Source organism: Giraffa tippelskirchi, chromosome 6, assembly GCF_054371585.1.
Source record: "Giraffa tippelskirchi isolate mGirTip1 chromosome 6, T2T-mGirTip1v1.2.pri, whole genome shotgun sequence".
NCBI classification, from domain to species: Eukaryota; Metazoa; Chordata; class Mammalia; order Artiodactyla; family Giraffidae; genus Giraffa; species Giraffa tippelskirchi.
The window spans coordinates 122,924,674-122,943,662 of record NC_137280.1 but is presented as its reverse complement, the minus strand read 5'-3'; the positions used below and the strand labels follow the sequence as shown (position 1 = coordinate 122,943,662).

Here is an 18,989-nt window from a genome sequence, read left to right as displayed (position 1 = left end):
ATCAAGTGTTACTACTTACTGACACAAATTAGTTCAAAGCGAAGAAAATATTCAGAGTGAACCAAACCCAAATAGGAATCAAAATGCAAATTATGGCAACTGTGCTACAAAAATGAAAGACAAACAGGGAAGGAAATTTTAGTCTGTTAAATGCCAAAGCTGGAAAGACTGAGGACTGCTAGACACAGGTATTGTTTTAGCTATTCAATTTATTTCATATAGAAGTTGTAGCAGGCTTAATTCATCCATAGAAAGTGTTATCTGCCACTCATTCCACACTTCACTTTAAGCAAAAGAAAATGAGTTTCCAACTAGAACTGCCTAGAAGACAAGCAAGAGGGTGCCTTACGGTGTGGCTCCACCATCATCATGGCCTCCTTCTCAGACATCACAAGTTGGCAGAACTGGTCTCCAACATTGGCCAGAATGTATTTTGAGGTTTCTAGGTCTATTCCTTCTGCTAGGGAGGAAGAGGGGATCCACAGGTTCATGGCATCAGGGTCACTTTGCTGGGGACTCAGAAACCCTTCCACTCGGAGTACGCCTTTTCGAGTGAAGATCAACCTGAGATAGGAAGGTAAACAGTCAAATAAACAGTAAATAGCAGCAACCATGCAGACCAACACCCACTTATAAATTCTACGACCTATAAGACATTAAGTGAGACTTAATAGGAATCAGGCTGAGTTAAGAATTGCACCATATTCGACCAACACAGTATGCACTAATAGAAAGGCTTATTGTTAACATTTAATAGGTCCAGGTTCTTTAAAGAGCTGTCTACCAGTTTCTCTAACCACTTATTCCATACCAGCAACTACACCAGTAAAGGTGACCAGAGAAAAATACAGATCTGTGCTCACTGTCACACTTGAAATGCCTGTCTACTTACATCAAGTGAGCCTTTAATGCTTGTTTAATATCTTCTTTCTTTTCAAAACTCCTGTATTATTTTCCCCACGAGGACCTTGCTAATTATCTCACTCAAAAATTCCTGCAAGGAGCCAGAAGAGAGAATTCCCACAAGCTCCCACCACACTATCACACCTTGCTATACCTGCCCCCATGTACTCCATCTCATCTTCTGCTACTATGGATGAACTAGCTCCCAGTGAAGGCCAATCTCTTTGCTCTACATCTTATCCTCCTGCATAGGCATCCCTTCACTAATTCTCTGTTCTACATCTATTTTCCTCTCTTTTTCTCATTGTTCAGTTGTGTCCGACTCTTTGCGACCCGATGGACTGCAGCACGCCAGGCTTCCCTGTCCTTCACTATCTTCTTGGAGTTTGCTCAAAGTCATGTCCATTGAATTGGGGATTTTCCTCTCTACTGAATCACTCTTGTCAGTATTTGAATGAGCTATCTCAGTCCCCTTGATCCCACATCCTCCTTCATTTATCTGTTTGTAAGAGCAAAGTGTCTTAAGAGATTTGTCTATACTGATAGTTACCAGTTCCTTTCCCTTTTATTTTCTCTTAACCCACAACATTCAGACGTTCTCTCACCAATCTACCAAAACTTTATTTTGGCTGCGCTGTGTGGCATATGAGGTCTTGACTTCCTGACCAGGGATGGAACCCACATCCTCTGCAGTGGAAGCACGAGTCTTCCACTGGACTGTGAGGGAAGTTCTAAAACTGTTTTTGACAAGGTCATTCTCCCCTGTTAAATCCAAAGGTCATTTTTTTGTCCTTAACTGACCCCACCCAATCACCAGCATTTGCCAGAGTTCATTATTCCTTCCTAGAAACACCTTCTTCAGTTGTCTTCCAGAATATCTCACTGGCTGTTCCTTCTCAGTCTCCTTTACTAGTTCCTCCTTATCCTGAAACAGGAGGGAAGAGGGAGGGCACGGACTTTAAAAGAATGACATAGCCCAAGGACACAACATAAACTGATTAGAACAAACAGGTCCAAGATGTCAGAGTGACTTCTACTAGACCTTTGAGCCTCAGTATACACTCATCATAACACATCAGCAAAGTAAATTGACACACCCACCAGTGCCATCAGAGTTCTGAGGCCAACCATCAAAGACCAAAAAGCGGGCGGTGGCCTAACTCCTGGAAATCCTTGCCCTTTCCCAGGATGACAGAGGATGAGATGGTTGAATGGCATCACAGACTCAATGGACATGAATTTGAGCAAGCTCTGGGAGTTGGTGATGGACAGGGAAGCCTGGCACGCTGCAGTCCATGGGGTCGCAAAGAGTCAGACACAACTGAGTGACTGAACTGAACTGAATTTCCCAAAATAGTTGGAATAATCCCCCCATTCATTGTTGTTGGTCAGCTGCTAAGTCACGTCCAACTCTTTAGGACCCCATGGCGTCACCACACATGGGGTCTTAGTTCCCCAACCAGGGATTGAACCTGTGCCCCCTGCAGAGGAAGTGCAGAGTCCTAAACACTGGACTGCCAAGGAAGTCCCCCATCAAGTCATCCTATTTCAATTGTAGCCTCTCTAGCCTCCCCACACATCAATCCTCTTTCCCTTCTTTATCTTCTTCATAGTTAAACTTGTTTTTCTTATTTATTATCTGCATCCCTAACAAGCCTCTGGAGGGCTGGAATTTGATGGTTTTGTGTACTGTTTAATCCTCAATGCCCACAACAATGGCTTGCACACATTAAATGCTCAGTACACATTTGCTGAGTAAGCAAATCCATGCCACATGGATAAACCACTTGGATTTCTTTATTTAAAAAACTAAGGACTCCTGAATGATTTCTTAGAAGAAATTCCTCTTCTAAGTTTATCAAGCAGAAGCAAAGTGAGTAAATAGCTATTGTTTGGTAAAAACAAGGGACATTTAAGGATTTTGAACAGTTATCCCTATTTTAAAGAAAGTTCACATTATCTCCTAATCTTACTTCCCCTTCTTTCTTAGGAGACTCCAGTTACTCTAGCACTAAAGAGGAATAACTGGTCAAGCAAATCTATAATACAAAATGGCATCCTTCTGCTCACATCACTGGTTTCAAATGGAACTGAAGTTAGGAATAACAACACAGTTCAGGGAGCAGCAGGTGAGACTGTTAAATTTCAATTCTCTTAAGGACAAAGTCATGTATCATTTCACAACTTAAATAACTAATGGGATGGCAGAACCTTAGCACAGACTCTGAGAGCAACGGAGTTTAGTAAAACAAGAAAAAGATGCTGAAATACGTTTACCGATTCAGAGAAAGGGTGGAAGTTACATATCACTAAGGAAACTGGGAAGGAGATGAAGAGAGGAGTTTGGGTACCTCCGGAAGTGAAAGAAGCGGCAGGCCACAGTGGAATCATCTTGCTCCTGTTCCTTAAACTTCCGATACCGCTCCAGGCGGCACTCACGACACTTGTGCAGGTGAGGGGCTACATTGATGCATGACCCATCCTGCAGGAAGGGCTCTCCAGACTGCTTCAGCTTCTTTACTTTGCTCACATCTTTCAGCACTGACTGGCCCACTGTGAGAAGGCAAAGAGAGAAATGGTTGGTCATGAAAGGTTTAAAAGAGATGCAAAAACATAATCCTCCTGAGGACAGACGTTGTCCTGACCTGAGTCATTCCTCCTTGCACTGGATGGGCATGAGCCCATCAGGTCCATCCTTGGCAGAAAAAGAGCAGAGGGAACAAAGAGGCTTCAACTGGGAAATAAAAACCATGGAGGATTTGTGGGAAGTACCCCATGACAATGAACCAACTCTGAGTATGGGTGAGGAAAACTCAAGAAGGCAGAGGGTAGCTTCTTGCCACCAGCCCCTCAGGATATGACTGTTCTGATATGTTCTGACTATTCTGATATGACTGTTCTAGATATGACTAATCAAGAACTCTTGGGGCTTCTATGGGAAAACAAATCCTAATGAGACAGGTGACTTGCCATTTTCTTAGACACTTGTCTTTACACAATTTCAGACCATAACCTCACTCCACAGGAGTTAACGGCTTTTAAAAGAGGTCTAAAACCATAAATATGTGACAGAGAGGAGCAAACTGAGGAGTGGTTCTCTTGCTTCATCAACTCTACTAAAGGCTGCTATGTGAGAATAAAGACTAGTACCGAGTAACTCCCCTAAGTTCATTAAAGGGGAAGGACCAAAGGCAGGAGAAATACACTAAGGGAGGAAGGAGCTCCTGACCAAAAATAACAGACTATCAAGACTTTGTGGGATTATCATTAACAGGACAGATATCTCTCTTACAGTGCTGGTTTAGATCAACCCTGCCTTGAACCAGATGATCTGATGAGAGATCCCTACTGCACCCTTTGGACTATGTAATTCTATGAGATTATAGGACTTTCCATCAAAAAGAGGGCCTCTGCTGCCCAAGAGCACAGCAAGCATTTGAGGCAAGTGCCAGAGCTAGGCCCATGGATAATCTCAGCAGGATCACCTTTCAAGGGAGCAGTCCGAGGCCGGCCCTTGGGGGCCTGCTTCCCTTTGCCTTTTCCCAGCAACAGCTCAGCACTGCGTTCCCCATTGGGGCCCAGCTTCCCCATCAGGTGCTCCGGAATCCCCTTCAGGCCGGTCTTGGCTTGCAGCTGCTCCTCAGAGTCGCTTAAATCTGACAGGTCACTATTGGTACTGGAGTCTGAGTCCTGTCTGCAAGCCAAGCTTCGCTCATCCAGTGAGAACCTTTTCACAGCTTCAAAAGGAGCTTTGTTCTCCTGTGAAAAATCTGCTGGGGACGACAGAAAGCTGCCTGAGTGCCTGCCAAAGACGTTACTAAAGGTTTTAAGGAGAGGATTGTCCTGCTGCCCAGGCCCCACAGTTGGCCTCTCCTCTGTGGGGCTGGAGGAGAGAGTAGGCATCTCAATGGGCTGGGTGAGGCTGCTGGTGGGTGAACTGGAGCGGCCATTCCCCATGGCAGAGAGGCTTGGCCCCCCGGTGGTAAGAGCTGAGCCCAGAACACCAGACACCAGTTTGGAGGAGTCAGTTGTGATGAAGAGGGTTTTCTTCTTTGCTAAAGATGCCGAATCTGTAGAGGAGTGAGACTCGGGCCAGCTGGGTGCTGCCTTGGAGGTGACAGTGGTAGCAGAGGAAGAGCTACCTGATGCCTGAGATGCAAAGCTGCTGAAAGGGCTATGTTCAACTTTCTCCACAAATGCCAAGAAAGGGTTAGAAGGCTCTTCTCGGGACAGTTTAGGGGGCTGTAAAAATAGATTTTCATGACTGTCTGGGGTGCGGGCATTTAGGAGGCTCCGTGGGAAGGCTGGCGTGAGGGTGGGCATGGACTCTGCAGGCACTTTCCGATCCACAGAGCTGCCAGCCTTAGAGCCTGATTTAGTGTCTGCTCCAAGAGTGGATCTTCCTTTACAGAGGCTCTCAAGGCTTTGTTTAAATGAGTCTCGACTGGAGGAATCATCAGCCAAATTCTCTGAAACGGTAGTGAAGTAGTTACTGGTGGGTAAAGTTTGGGACATGCATTGAAAAAACAAGTTTTTGGAGAGATCAGAGTCTTTCTGAGACTCTGGTGCTGGGCTACAGCCAAAAGAGAAGCCCAAAGGTTTGTTCTCTGTGGCAAGAACCCCATTGGACTGGCTCCTTCCACTTCCAAAAGTCAAAGCTTGTGATGAACCCGGGAGAGATGCTCCAAATCCAGAAGAGGCCAGGATAGAATTCCTTGAATTCTGAAAAGAAGATAGGCAGAGTTAGTAATGCTGGCTTCACTTGACAATCTTATGATATCTTCTTGGACCTAGGCCAACATTTCTTATGGGTCAATCAACTTTTCTCTCCTATAATTCCAGGAAAACTGCTCTTACAACTGTTATTTCACCAGGAAAGAAAACTGCCACAGACAACACAGAGGGGTCTTTAGCAAGGTGAGACAGAGATGGCAGGATGAAATGATACCCTTGGTTGTTAGCCAACTGACTGTCAAAGCACCAGGAGGCTGTGTAGGCTTCTAAGTTATCTATTTAGAAATGAAGACTCTACCAGGGAACTGAAGAAAAGGGTTCCCGAATGTAAATGAGCTTTTAGTCTGAAATAGAGTGAAATATTACTAGTGACCCTGTAATATTAATCTATCTCAAAGACCTTAGGGGTTATGGTTAAAGTTTTGGTTGATTTAAGTCATTGCAAATTGCCCACTCTTACAAAAGTGACTTCAGCCCTATGAAAAGCTCATTGTACATTAAGGAAAGGTACTTTGTCTGAAAATCACCAAGATGGACCCAAGTCAACGTAAAAGATGAATTATCTGTTTCTCTTAAAGTTAGACCTAAAGGTGTTAAATTAAAGAGGCATACCAGTTACTGAACACTTCTGTTATCATTATGATTTAACAAGTCTCCAAAGTGGAAAACTGTAGATACTGATAACACCCACCAACAAAAGCATTCAGCATAACAAACTGGAGAATGAAAAAAAAATTCTTTTTTTTACATCTTAAAAATGCTGACTTCCACATTTGGATAAAGAAGGATGTGTACATAAAAAGGGGTTAGAATCACTTTCATATAGTATATCACACATTCATATATGTGGATAATACAGAGAAATATTCATAGGTAGGTACAAGTACTTACATAATACTTATATTCACTTTAAAGTATTAGAAATAAAAATTATTTCATGACTGCTTAATAGTTATGGAGTTTCTCTTGGGGGAGAAGAAAATTTCTTTATGTAGTAGTGATGGTTGCATAACATGAATGTATAAATGCCATGATACTGTACACTTCAAATGGTATAAATGGTAAATTTCATGTGTTAACTTAATTTTTAGAGATGTAACATATACCAGATAAATGAAAGGGTATTGTTCAAAAAGAGTGGGGTGGTGGGGGGAGTTTCTTCTTTAACTATGTAAGAGGAGTCTACATTAGGACTTTCTTTGAGGGTGGCAAAGAGGCATGAGAACCTCTATGGCTTGCCTCCAGGTGACATCTGCGACAGAGACCAGTTGAGGGTATTTCAATAACTTAGTTCATTCTCCTTTTTTCTTTTTCTTCCCACTAACCAAAAACCACCAACTTAAAACTCCTCCAAATAAAAAGAAGAGAATAGACAGACACAGCACTGATGCTGTGCTGTTGTTTTGCTGGCTGGATATGGCCAGGAGCCTTGACACCTGCGTGACTGCAAGGAATGAGCATAAGGATCTCAGGTTTCACTACTAAAGTTACTCTCTAAAAATAAACACACACATGGACTTCCCTGGTGGCTGAGTGGTAAAGAATCCTCCTGCCAGTGCAGGAGACACAGGTTCCATCCCTAATCCAGGAGGATCCCACATGGCCGTGGAGCAACTAAGCCTTTGCATCACAACAATTGAGCCTGTGCTCTAGACCCCAGGAGCAGAAACTACTGAGCCCATGTGCCTCAACTACTGAAGTCTGAGCACCTGGAAACCAAGCTCTGCAACCAGAGAAGTCACCACAGTAAGAAGCCCTTGCACTGCAACTAGAGGAAAAGACAGTGCAGCAATGAAGACCCAGCACAGCCAAAAATATTAAATAATAAATAAATAAAATTATATTAAAAATATACACATGAATGAAAAATAATTGGATGCTCTTTCATTTTCCTACAAATGATTAAATTTCAAATCCTTTTCTTATAAGAAAGTGATGACAAACTGATTTCAACACAATTTTTAGGGCAGGAAGTTTCCTGGGGGGCTATGTCTCTGGTTCATGATGGAGAAGGCAATGGCACCCCACTGCAGTGCTCTTGCCTGGAAAAATCCCGTGGACGGAGGAGCCTGGTAGGCTGCAGTCCATGGGGTCGCGAAGAGTTGGACACGACTGAGCGACTTCACTTTTACTTTTCATTTTCATGTACTGGAGAAGGAAATGGCAACCCACTCCACTGTTCTTACCTGGAGAATCCCAGGGACAGGGGAGCCTGGTGGGCTGCCGTCTATGGGGTCGCACAGAGTCGGACATGACTGAAGCGACTTAGCAGCAGCATGATGGAAACATCCATTTCTGTACTTTTAAATCATATCCCAAGAGAATACGTAGGCTAACCCACTAGTAAAGTTACTGATACAGTCACAGAAATTTCTCAGACCTGTTTGGAAAATGCCCTCTGAATCCGCACTTCATCTATTCAGCTTTGCTACTCCAAGAACAACAGTATTCAGTGGATCTCTTCATGAAGCATGTAATATTTGCTCTGTTTTGTAATCCCCATTTACATCTATTCTGCCTTTGACATGGATTTAATTTTAATCAATTTGGGCACTATGATGACTTAAACAGAGGAGAAATCCACATAAGATCCCACCTAGTTCTCCTGGGAATGCTGGTAAACTAACAGAGAACAAATCATGAAGAGTGTAAACTTTGCATTTATAGGCCTTCTCTTCTTCTGCCTTGGCACTTCACCTCCCTCCCCATCCTTGCACACTAGAGATTAACAAACTGGATCTGCTATGGAGGGGAAGAAGTCAGATGAAATGTATATGCCATGTTTTATATGACACTGTTATAAAATGATTCCATTTTAGGATGTGAGCTCCTTCAAATAGGATTTCAATTCTTTGTTTATAATATACAGTACTTAGCACACAGTAGTTTCTTATACATAATTTATGAAAGTCATTTAGTATTTTATTTGTATTTCATATTCCAGTTTGAATTAATAGCCAATTTGAAAAGAAAATATGACCAGCATCATTAATCATACTTTGGTGACCAAAATAAGAGCCAAAAGACTATAAGAACTGATTTTGATACTGTTTCAAATTTGACTGGGGAGCCAACTTGATGTTAACTTTATTTAACAGAAGTTCTATTTCAGCAACGATATATGCATATCTGATAAAGAACCTAGCAAGCTGGATACTACCACAATTAATTCCATCAAATTTCCAGGTAAGGCTTAAAAGATTAAGTTAAGAGGGGAAAAAAAAAACCCTTCTATGGTCATATCAAAGCGGCCCAGCCTCAAAGGAAAATACAGAAAAAGATGAACTGAAAATGGGTTGGTAATAGTAGCTTTCACATAGCCCTAATTATAGTGTTCACTGTTTCCAACACTGTAATTCATTAACCTTGCCTCTCAAAGGCCTGGTGGAGGCTAAACCACTACACGAACTAAATAGATAACTGAATTGAAAAGATTCCCCATTAGATCTATTTTAACGACACATTAAATTGGATTATATAATAAAGTTTTGATTAGCCAAACTGTTCAGGTGACTTTTAAGAGCTGAGAAAGTTTTAAGAATATACACATTTGTCCAATAAGCAGTAAAGGACTATCTACAGAATACAATTTAAACACATCTCAGAAATACTCCTTCCCTATGGCATTTGAGATGCTTTTTAATGTGTTAAGAACAAAGTAGGGTGAAAGTGTGAACACACATCTTGCAAATCTGCCCCTGAAACAACTCACCTCTCCTGGGGCCTGCGACCAGCTGCCTTTCTGTTTTTCCGGCCCAGTCACTGTTGCAAGGCCAGTGTCTGAGATCCTCACCGTGGTTGGGGTGGAGCTGGCGGTAGTGACCACAGCTGCTGGAGCCACCATACACTGGCCAACTTGTTCCAGTGTTTTTCCTGCCTCTTTACTTTCGGGTCCACCCACCTCTGGGGCCAAAGGTGTCTGACCTGTGGCTGTAGAATACGGAGTGAAAGGTAGAGGTGTGTCCCCACCCACAGGCTCATCCTGCACCACCAGAGTCCTGCCGTTTTCTTTGGTGTAAGTGGCAAAGCGAATGTTGCGGTTAATCTGGGGGACAAATGTAGTCGGTGGCTGCTTGGTTCTCTGATCCAGCCCTGGCTCTCCACTGGCATTCCCTCCTTTCCAGGGCCCTCGGCTTGCCTCGCCTCCATCGCTCCCATTACTGTCTACTTCACCCCTGTCTCCTTTCAATTTCTTTGATGCAGGGTCACACCCAGAGTCCGAAGCACTTTTCCTCCTCCGGCCATCTTTCCCCTCTATGCTCTCTCTCTTCTTCTTTCCTTTGGAAGATTTTACTGCTTTTAACGTACCCCCCTACAAAACAAAATTCAAAAAAGATTTATTACAAGGGACTTTCCATCCTGTGAAAACCATAAACCATTAGCTCTTTCCCATCTCTAGAAGCAGACAATCAAAGCTGGGACAGATTGCCAAATTCCAATGCCAGCTCTAAGACATCCCCTTTGTTAAAAAGCTCCAATCTTCCTGTGATTCAATTTACACACACATATTCAAGATAATAGTTACTAGAGGTTAACTCACTTGGCAAAACTTCCCTTAAATGAAATGTACTCCTTTCTTAAATGGACTTTTTTCAGGATTTTAAAAATTTGTGGAATTTCTTTTACAAAATGGACTGATGAAGCTAGTCTGAGAACTTATTTGCCCCTTGGTGAAAAAAAAAATCTGCTTTATTTTATATTTATCTCCTTGTTTGACAGAAACTGGCAAGTATTGAGATATAAAATCTCCTCTATCCAGAAGTCACTAAAAACTGGTGACAACTTAACAATAGGAAAAGGAACATTTATGAGTCTGTGACCAGAGGAAAAGTGAGCCCAACAGAGACAGGTTTGAGTTGCTCTTATGGACACTATAAAGAACACAAACAATTTCCAGATCTTATTTCAAAGCATTAGATACAAACAGCGGGGAAAACTAAAAAGGCAGGCTACGATAGCCAAAAACTCAAATCTCTTAGCTCTTTCAGTAATTTCATCCTATCTCATGAAATCTTACTTAGCCTTATTTGAAAGGTCAGTAACCTTAAAAGACACAGAATTAAAAGGGGGCAATTCCTATCTCTGAGTGAAAACTCTTTCCCTGAGAAGGACAAGAGGACAGGGGCTTGGGACATAGTTAACACTCTCTCAGGCAACTTATACCTGGAACATTCTTAGATTGATATCCTATTATTTCTTTTTAGCTGCATTTAGCTAACTTTCAGACAGTTTCATTTAGATAATGTGCTGGGGTGGCAATAAGCTACTGACATGGTTATTTGGCTGTTATTATTTACCACCTTGATTAATCGACTCTCACTGCCCTTGAATACATATAGATTCTTTGTGCAGATCTGTATCTTTGCTGTAATCAATCATTATGATAGCTCTTATAACTGAATTTTTTTCAAATTTTTCATTTCTTCTTGACAGTTTTCTCTTTTTTTTTCTGCCTTCATTTTTTTCCCCTTAATTTCCTTCTGAAAACCTTAACCAAAGCTCAAGATTGACTCGTTTCTCCCATACTTTTGGTAATATTAATCTAAGTTTCTAGATTTAAGAACTGTTTCTGTTTGTTAAGAATTATTTTCATTTGATCATTTAAAAATCTTTTTACCCCTTCTTCAATCTCTATCATCACTCAGTTTTCAATGCTGTGAAATATTTAAGTACGACCACTGAAATCTCTCCTTTCTTGCTCACTCTTTCCAAGGAAATGAGGTGACCATGGATCTCTAAGAAGCGTTACTGAAAAACTTGGCAGATCTATCAATAATTGTATTTCGCCAGCTAAGAAGATAGTCACACCATGGAAAGCTGAAAAGAGAAGAATCAACATCTGTTGCTGAAAACCAAAGATCTCACCTTTAACTCATTCAGCCAATTTACAGAGCCTGGCTCACAGCAATTTCCCTGAGCAACAACTTATATGTATGTCCTACTTATGGTGAGCTACTCACATGTGAGTAGATTACGACACTGAGACCAGTACTCTCTAGCTTTTTATGGCACAATCTAAATGTACATAGCATATAATAGGTGCTTAAAGAACAAATGAAATGAGGAAGGAAATAAAAAAGGGACCCAATACAGCATCAAAGTAACAAGCGTTTTTCAGCCATGTAAACACAATCAACAGACTTATCCTATTTGTAATAATATAATATGTAGTAAAGAACTATTAAATTTTACCCTGATTCTTCTTTTCCTACCCTAATCTTGTTTTATCAAGCCGAAATGACTGGATAAAGAAGAGGAAGAACTGTATACCCAGCAGGAGCAGCCAAGAGAGCAATACTAACACAGGTGCTAAGAAAACTATGAAGAATATATGGACAGATGGCTGTCCAAGTCAATGTCCTACTGAAGGAAATTCATACAGGATTTCTTGATTGGTTCAGGCACTGATTTATAATGTGTCTTTTTATGGGTTATGATAATTCTGAATGAACCAAGAGTTGGTCTGATTCACAGAAACTATGGAGTAATCCACTGTGTGCTGAGCACTGAACTAGGCACTAGTTTAGTTTGAACTCTTCTTGGGATACGAAATTTCAGATTTCCTTGGAGCTCACTACCACCTAATGGAAAGAAAAAGAGGATGTAGCTTCTCCATTTCTTATTACTGGGTAGGTCATGAATATTACTATTGCTTATTATCGCTTTGTCTGTTGTATCTTTTAAGTATACCTGTCCTGAAAAAATGTAAGAAAAAAGTAGGCCATTTTAAAACAGTTAGGCAACACAGCCATGATGAAAAGGGTTTGCTCAGACTAGGTCTCTTTTTGAGATTATCCTCCCTCAACTAGACATGACTGTGGTGAGAGCAAGAAATGTACAGTAGTCAGAGCTTGAAACCCAAAGCTATTAACATGGATAGCACACACATAATGAAGTCTATGTAACAAGATAATGCAAGCTCATGAGTCTGCTCAGAGACTCACTCCATTACTGTACCTCACTCTGAGGCGTTGAATTATCCACAAGCATCACATGGATCAGTCTGGGATCTACAGACTTGATCTCACCACTCTATAGGAGGGGGATAGAAATAAGAAAAAAGGAGGAGAAAGATTTAAGGCTCGCCCACCAAAGACATAATCATGTATTTTTTCTTACATAATTTATGCAATTATCTCTATTTGTTTCTACTCCCCTGCTAGAATGAAAGCTCCATGAATAGGGATCTCTATTATTTAATTCACTGCTGGAATAACATTTGAAACAAGGTCTAGAATATGGAAAGCACTCAAATATTTGTTAAATGAATGAATGAAAAAATTGAGTTCAATGCCCAAGTGTCTCTTTCAGGGTTACTAATTTCAAATTCTGCATCTCTAAAACCTTCCTATTCTGTAATTAAAAAAACAAAAAAAATGAACTTCCCTGGTGGCTCAGTGGTGAAGAATCCACCTGCCAATGCAGGAGACACGGGTTTGATACCTGGTCCAGGAAGATCCTACATGCTGTGGTAACTAAGTCTGTGAGCTGCAACTGCTGAGCCTGTGCTCTAGAGCCCAGGAGCCACAACTACTGAGCCCATGCGCTTAAATTATTGAAGCCCTGACAGTGTCAGAGCCAGAGCTCTGCAACAAGAGAAGCCACCACAATGAGAATCCTGCATACTGCAACTAGAGAGTAGCCCATAGACCCTGCAGCAATGAAGACCCAGCATAGCCAAAAATAAATATAAATCAATAATAAAATTTAAAAGAAAAAAGAAACCTTCAGAGAAAAAACTAAAGGTTTCGGCAGGGGCCAATTTGACAGATACTGTCAGATTTAATGTGTACATCCTTTGACCTGGCAATTACACATTTGGGAATTTATTTCAATAAATAAATAATGTGAAAAATGTATAATGATATATGCTCAAGGATATTCACTGAGGCATTATTTGTATTAGTAAAATACTGGCAATGATTTTTAAATGTCCATCAATTTTAAATTAAATTAGTTATAATACATCAATTCAGTGGATAGTATGCATCTGTTTTTAAAGGATGAAGTAGATTTCTACATATATTTACAGAGAATGATGCTAATAACTTAAAATTAAGTTAAAAACATAAATCAAAGAACTATGTGTATCATACGATCCCATTTGTTAGTACAGTATGATCTACACAGTTCTTACCTAAATAGACAGTATAAAAATATCATATACACACATAGAGAGAAGGTATTTGGAAGCATATGGAATATATACCAAACTGTTAATGGTGGTTACCACTGTCAGGAGTAATATTTGCCGATGGGAAGGGATGACTTTCACCATCTATTTTATATATACGTGTATCACTTGAAATTTGTAAATGAAGATTGAATAATTCAATAAATTAAATAAAGAAATAACTAAAATCATTATGCTCATATTACATGTGACTGCTGAGGGCAAGTCTGAAACCAATTCAAAGGTATTATAAATACATATGTGTTTGCCTCAAAATACTCTTGTTTTTGATAGATAATTCTGCAAGTAGTTATAGATGTTATGTTTTTTCTACTTATTTCCTTAGAAAACAACTCATTTTATCAGCATCTAGGGGAGAGTGGCATAAATATTATAGAAGCAAATGCTAATTGATTAGATTTGTAAATAATAAACATTTTGAATATGATAAAATAATGATAATAGCACTTCACATCTGTATACCGTTTTATAGATTTCAAAGCAATTTTGAATATATCATCTCAGTTTCCAAAACACATACTGTGAGGCCAAGGGTGGTTACCTAATTACCTCTAATTTACAGATGAGAACACTGAGGTTGAAAAAGTAGAACAATCTTTCTCAAGGTGACAGAATCAAAAGTGATAAAGCCAGAGATGGAACCCAACTCTTCTTACGTGTAATCAAGTACTCCCTTTCTCCATACTACCCTTGGTAAGGGGATGGATGGACCTCAGACAAAATAACACAGAGCCTCACCTCAGTTACAGACACCTCCATAAGACGGGTGATTGAGTCTTGATGGCTTACAACGCCACAGAGCCAACTTTCTTCTCCCTCTGGCTGGTATACTTTGACCCTGTGACCTTGAACACTGTAGGGACCTAAAGAAGAGATCAGTCAGTACTGAATATTTTTGGCTAAGCTGTATTTCATGATTGTTCCTAAAAAACAGAAACAGAAAGAAGACTTATTGGCACTTTCAATCCTCTTGTATGGAGTTGAATAAATGAGCAATTTCAGTTCTACTATACACAGCAATTTAAAAATAAAACATAGTTTTTCCCAGTGACTTTTGTAAATTTTATTTGGAGATTTCTTAGAATATTCCAGGTTCTGACACCTTATCTCAATCTTCCAATTCTAGAAGTAATACAGCAAAGAGAAAGGCAACTTACAAGTCAAAAACTGTAGATAATATGAAAATCTACTCAGATCTATCTGACATATACATAAAAAAAGTAGGCAAGTAAGTTGACTGTACTATTTTGTTATGTTAGCATAGGAATGATATATAACTATTTGCCCTTTGCTATCTTACTTTCAATACAGTAGGTGGAGAATTCAATTTATCAGGTTTCCAGCCTCTGCTCTAATAACAATCTGAACAAATATAGCACCTGTCTTCCTAAGAACATAGAGTTTCAAAGATAATACTTTATCAGCAGGTAATGTTACCCTACAATTTCAGCTGGCCCTCCAAGAACAACAGTTTCTCTCTCCTATATATCTTATACATTTGAGACTATATAGTTAAATTGCTGCTTATTTTAATTATCTTTCAGAGCTATAATTAAGATTAATTTTTCTATACACATTCATATATATCTCTACGTCTTATCCTGTCCCTTGATTTCCTTCTCACTGCTATCTATTTTTCCTTACTTTCTTCCTCTCTCATACCTTTCCTTGATTATTAAACATCATTTCACACTGATACCTCCCTTATCCGAAGAGGCCAGTTTTCCTACTTTTACCTATTTAGATTTAGTTTGACAAAAGAGAACCAAGACCCCTATTTCACTGAAAATCATTATTATCATGAGGTCAGGAAGGACAAAGAGCAGATGTACAACATGAACGGAAGGATAAATGAAGCAAGAATCTACCCTTTGTGTAGAATCTTGGGCAAAATCTGTATGTAAAATGAAAAAGTTAATAAATCTCTTTTGTTTTCATTCTTAAAAGTTAACATGCTCTTAATGTGAATGAGTCTGTGAACACCTTCCTTTATGAACATACCTTACACTCTAAGTTGTTATTTGTTGGTGTTAACAGTCTTTGGTCCCCTGAACCTTATAAGACAGTATGCTCAACAAGGGCAGAGATTTTCTAGCTTGTGGTTATATCCCCACTACCTTAACACTGTGTCGACTGCAAGGTTAGTCCTTAATAAATATTTAAGAAATAAAGAAATTTTTAAAAAGACAAAATTGCATATTATTAAAGATAATACAAAAAGGAAACTGGTTTGAGGGAGACCCTATTTTTTCAATCCATTCTAAAGATCCAGCTAACTAGAGTTACCTGTGACGCTACCCACAAAAAGAAGATAAGCACAGATGTTTAAGAGTTGCATGGTGTTTTCCCCATTCTATCACTTTCAACACTGACCGTACACCTGATTCAGAATTCAAGGACAGAAGACTACCTGTTCTTACCTCGGCTGAATATCTCTTGTAGCTTTTGGTCACTGATCAAAGCATTAACTGTGTCTCTCAGAGCAGCATGTTCCAAAAGAATCTGGTTTTGGCTATCTGTTCCCATCTAGTAAAGATAAAAGAAGAAAAAACTGAATACTGAAATAAATGGCAATAATATCTAACCAGAAGAGAAAAATTATACCCCTCAGGAGCTCTACATCAGCATATATCAAAATGTTCCAAAGAACCCTAGTCTGACTACAAGATGCTCTACAAAAGTTAAAGGTGCTATGATCATTTAGGTTTAGGAAATATTATACCTCCCTTGAACAAGGTGGGAAGGGGGCAGGACATCAACTGCTCCCCCAATATTATCATCCATAAATCCTGAAACTCTAACTCAGATACTAGCTTGTTTAAACTACTAACCTATCCCTTTTTTGAAACTAAAAATATACCTAAGCTCTTCAATATTTAATTTAATGTTGGTTGGAACCAGTCTAAATTCCCAGCCTCCCTGCCACTGGCAAAGGTATAGGCCCTTCTAGACAAGTTACTGAAGCAGCTACCTCTGGGAAGTCACTACTTCTGAGGAACTGTGGTCTTAAGCGTGAAGTGGTTTTAGGGTGGGGTGGGGGTGTGGTAGGGGAGAAAAGAAGCCTCAGTCACCAAATGTACTTTTCAAGGGAGCACAGAAACTTTAAAAGGCACATGGATTAAAAAAAAAAGGTACATGGAATTACTGGGAGAAAGTACTTGCTTCAACATTAAAAGAGAAGAGGAAACACTCTATTTATAATCAACAGAGAAATTAGCAGGGAGAGAAAAAATTCAGGACTAGACCAACTGATAAGTACCTGGAACAAATGCAACCCATTAGCATCTGACAGGAAACGAAGCTCTCGATCCAGAAGGTATTCAACTGGAACCACAGAACCCAAACCGAGTTTATCTACCAGGGGAGTGAAAGTCTGTGAAATACAATGACAAGAAATAGATTAGTATTTGGGAGAGAAAATAAGTAACAATTAAACTGAATATCTAACTGCAGAGAAAATATCCATTATTAATATATATCTTTCACCTCAGTAAATACAGATAAGCTAAAGCATAAGTTCTGAGAGTCATTCCTAACCCACCATCTGCCCTCATATAATCATATGAAGCAAACTAGAGCATAAAGTCAGCTCAATAGCCTTATTAACAGCTAAAAAGGATAAGAAGAATAAGAAATTCCTCATTCTCTTTTGCAATCTAACTTATCTTGTCAGGCTTCAAGAGGGTTACATTACAGTCAGCTCTCAGAATAAAGAGTTACACCATTATCATCTCTAGAACTCTTGAAACCTTTGTGAGATTTCTAAAATGATCAGGTATATAAAAATGCATGGGTAAATTCATATTTAGTGTTTCATAAATAATCTGCCTACAAAAGTCACCCAGGGACCAAGATCAATTTGAGCTTCTTCTAAAAGTTCAACTGGAAAGTGGCCTTAAAAACAAATGAAAAGAGTTCAGTAAGTGATGATATGTATAATCAATAGGTTAAAAATGTTTGTTTTGAGCATTATTTAACTTTGTTAGTCACAGGAGAACTAGATTTTTGCCTTGTGAGAGTCTGAGCTAAGAAGTAGTACACAAAGTGTCTATGCTTCTAACTTATCCAACTAATAAATGGGTGATTTAAAAAGCTAAAAACAAAAAACTCCTCACAAATAGTCTGATTTAAAAATGGGCATGCTGCTGCTGCTGCTAAGTCGCTTCAGTCGTGTCCGACTCTGTGCGACCCCATCGACGGCAGCCCTCCAGGCTCCCCCGTCCCTGGGATTCTCTAGGCAAGAACACTGAAGTGGGTTGCCATTTCCTTCTCCAATGCATGAAAGTGAAAAGTGAAAGTGAAGTCACTCAGTCGTGTCTGACTCTTAGCGACCCCATGGACTGCAGCCTACCAGGCTCCTCCGTCCATGGGATTTTCCAGGCAAGAGTACTGGAGTAGGGTGCCGTTGCCTTCTCCAAAAATGGGCATATCACCTGAATAAACATTTTTCCAAAAACAGGCAAATGGGCAACAGGTACATGAAAAGGGGCTCAACCTCACTAACTTCAGGGAAATGCAGATCGAAACCACAGTGAGTAATCACCTCATACCTAAAATGAAAGACAAAGAGGAGGGGACCCTTGGACCATCAGTGGGGATGTGAAAAGACAAAGACACCAAGTACTGGAGAGAACGTAGAGAGGGGGACCCTTGCGCCACCAGTGGGGATGTAAACTGGTGCAATCACTACAGAGAACAGTACAGAGGTTCCTCAAAAAAATTAAAAACAGAAACTACCATGTAATTCAACATCCCACTTCTGAGTATTTATCCAAAAGAAATGAAATCACTATCTTGAAGAGATATCTGCACTCCCATGGTCACTACAGCAATATTTACAATAACCAAGACAAGGAAACAACCTAAGTGTCCAGTGATGAATGAATGGATAAAGAAAATGTGGTGCATACACACATACATAAATATTATACACAATGAAATATTATTCAGCCATAAAAGAGGAAATCCTGCCATTTACAACAACACAGCTGAATCTCCAGGGAACTATGCTAAGTCAAATAAGTCAGACAGAGAAAGACAGATATGGTATGATTTCAATTACATGTGGAATATAAAACAACTGAACTCATAAACCGGAGAAGGCAATGGCACCCCACTCCAGTACTCTTGCCTGGAAAATCCCATGGATGGAGGAGCC

The 18,989-nt window shown here is 39.9% G+C and overlaps 1 protein-coding gene across 9 annotated transcripts in view; it reads right to left on the bottom strand.

Moving 5' to 3' along the window:
- KDM3B (lysine demethylase 3B) overlaps positions 1–18,989 on the bottom strand; it is a 61,923-nt gene that overhangs the window by 23,794 nt on the left and 19,140 nt on the right. For 7 of the 9 annotated variants that reach the window (XR_014056877.1, XR_014056878.1, XM_081500782.1 and 4 more), the window contains 8 exons: positions 17,091–17,204; positions 16,252–16,357; positions 14,570–14,694; positions 12,595–12,669; positions 9,350–9,949; positions 4,389–5,625; positions 3,255–3,456; positions 350–564 (listed from right to left, as the gene is read on the bottom strand). Coding sequence is in view for 7 of the 9 variants with exons in the window: in XM_081500780.1 (XP_081356906.1) it covers positions 350–564; positions 3,255–3,456; positions 4,389–5,625; positions 9,350–9,949; positions 12,595–12,669; positions 14,570–14,694; positions 16,252–16,357; positions 17,091–17,204 (2,674 nt within the window). In the remaining 2 variants the exon portion in view is untranslated. The remainder of the gene's footprint in view (positions 1–349; positions 565–3,254; positions 3,457–4,388; positions 5,626–9,349; positions 9,950–12,594; positions 12,670–14,569; positions 14,695–16,251; positions 16,358–17,090; positions 17,205–18,989) is intronic. The other 2 variants (XM_081500784.1, XM_081500785.1) reach the window with 1 other exon arrangement.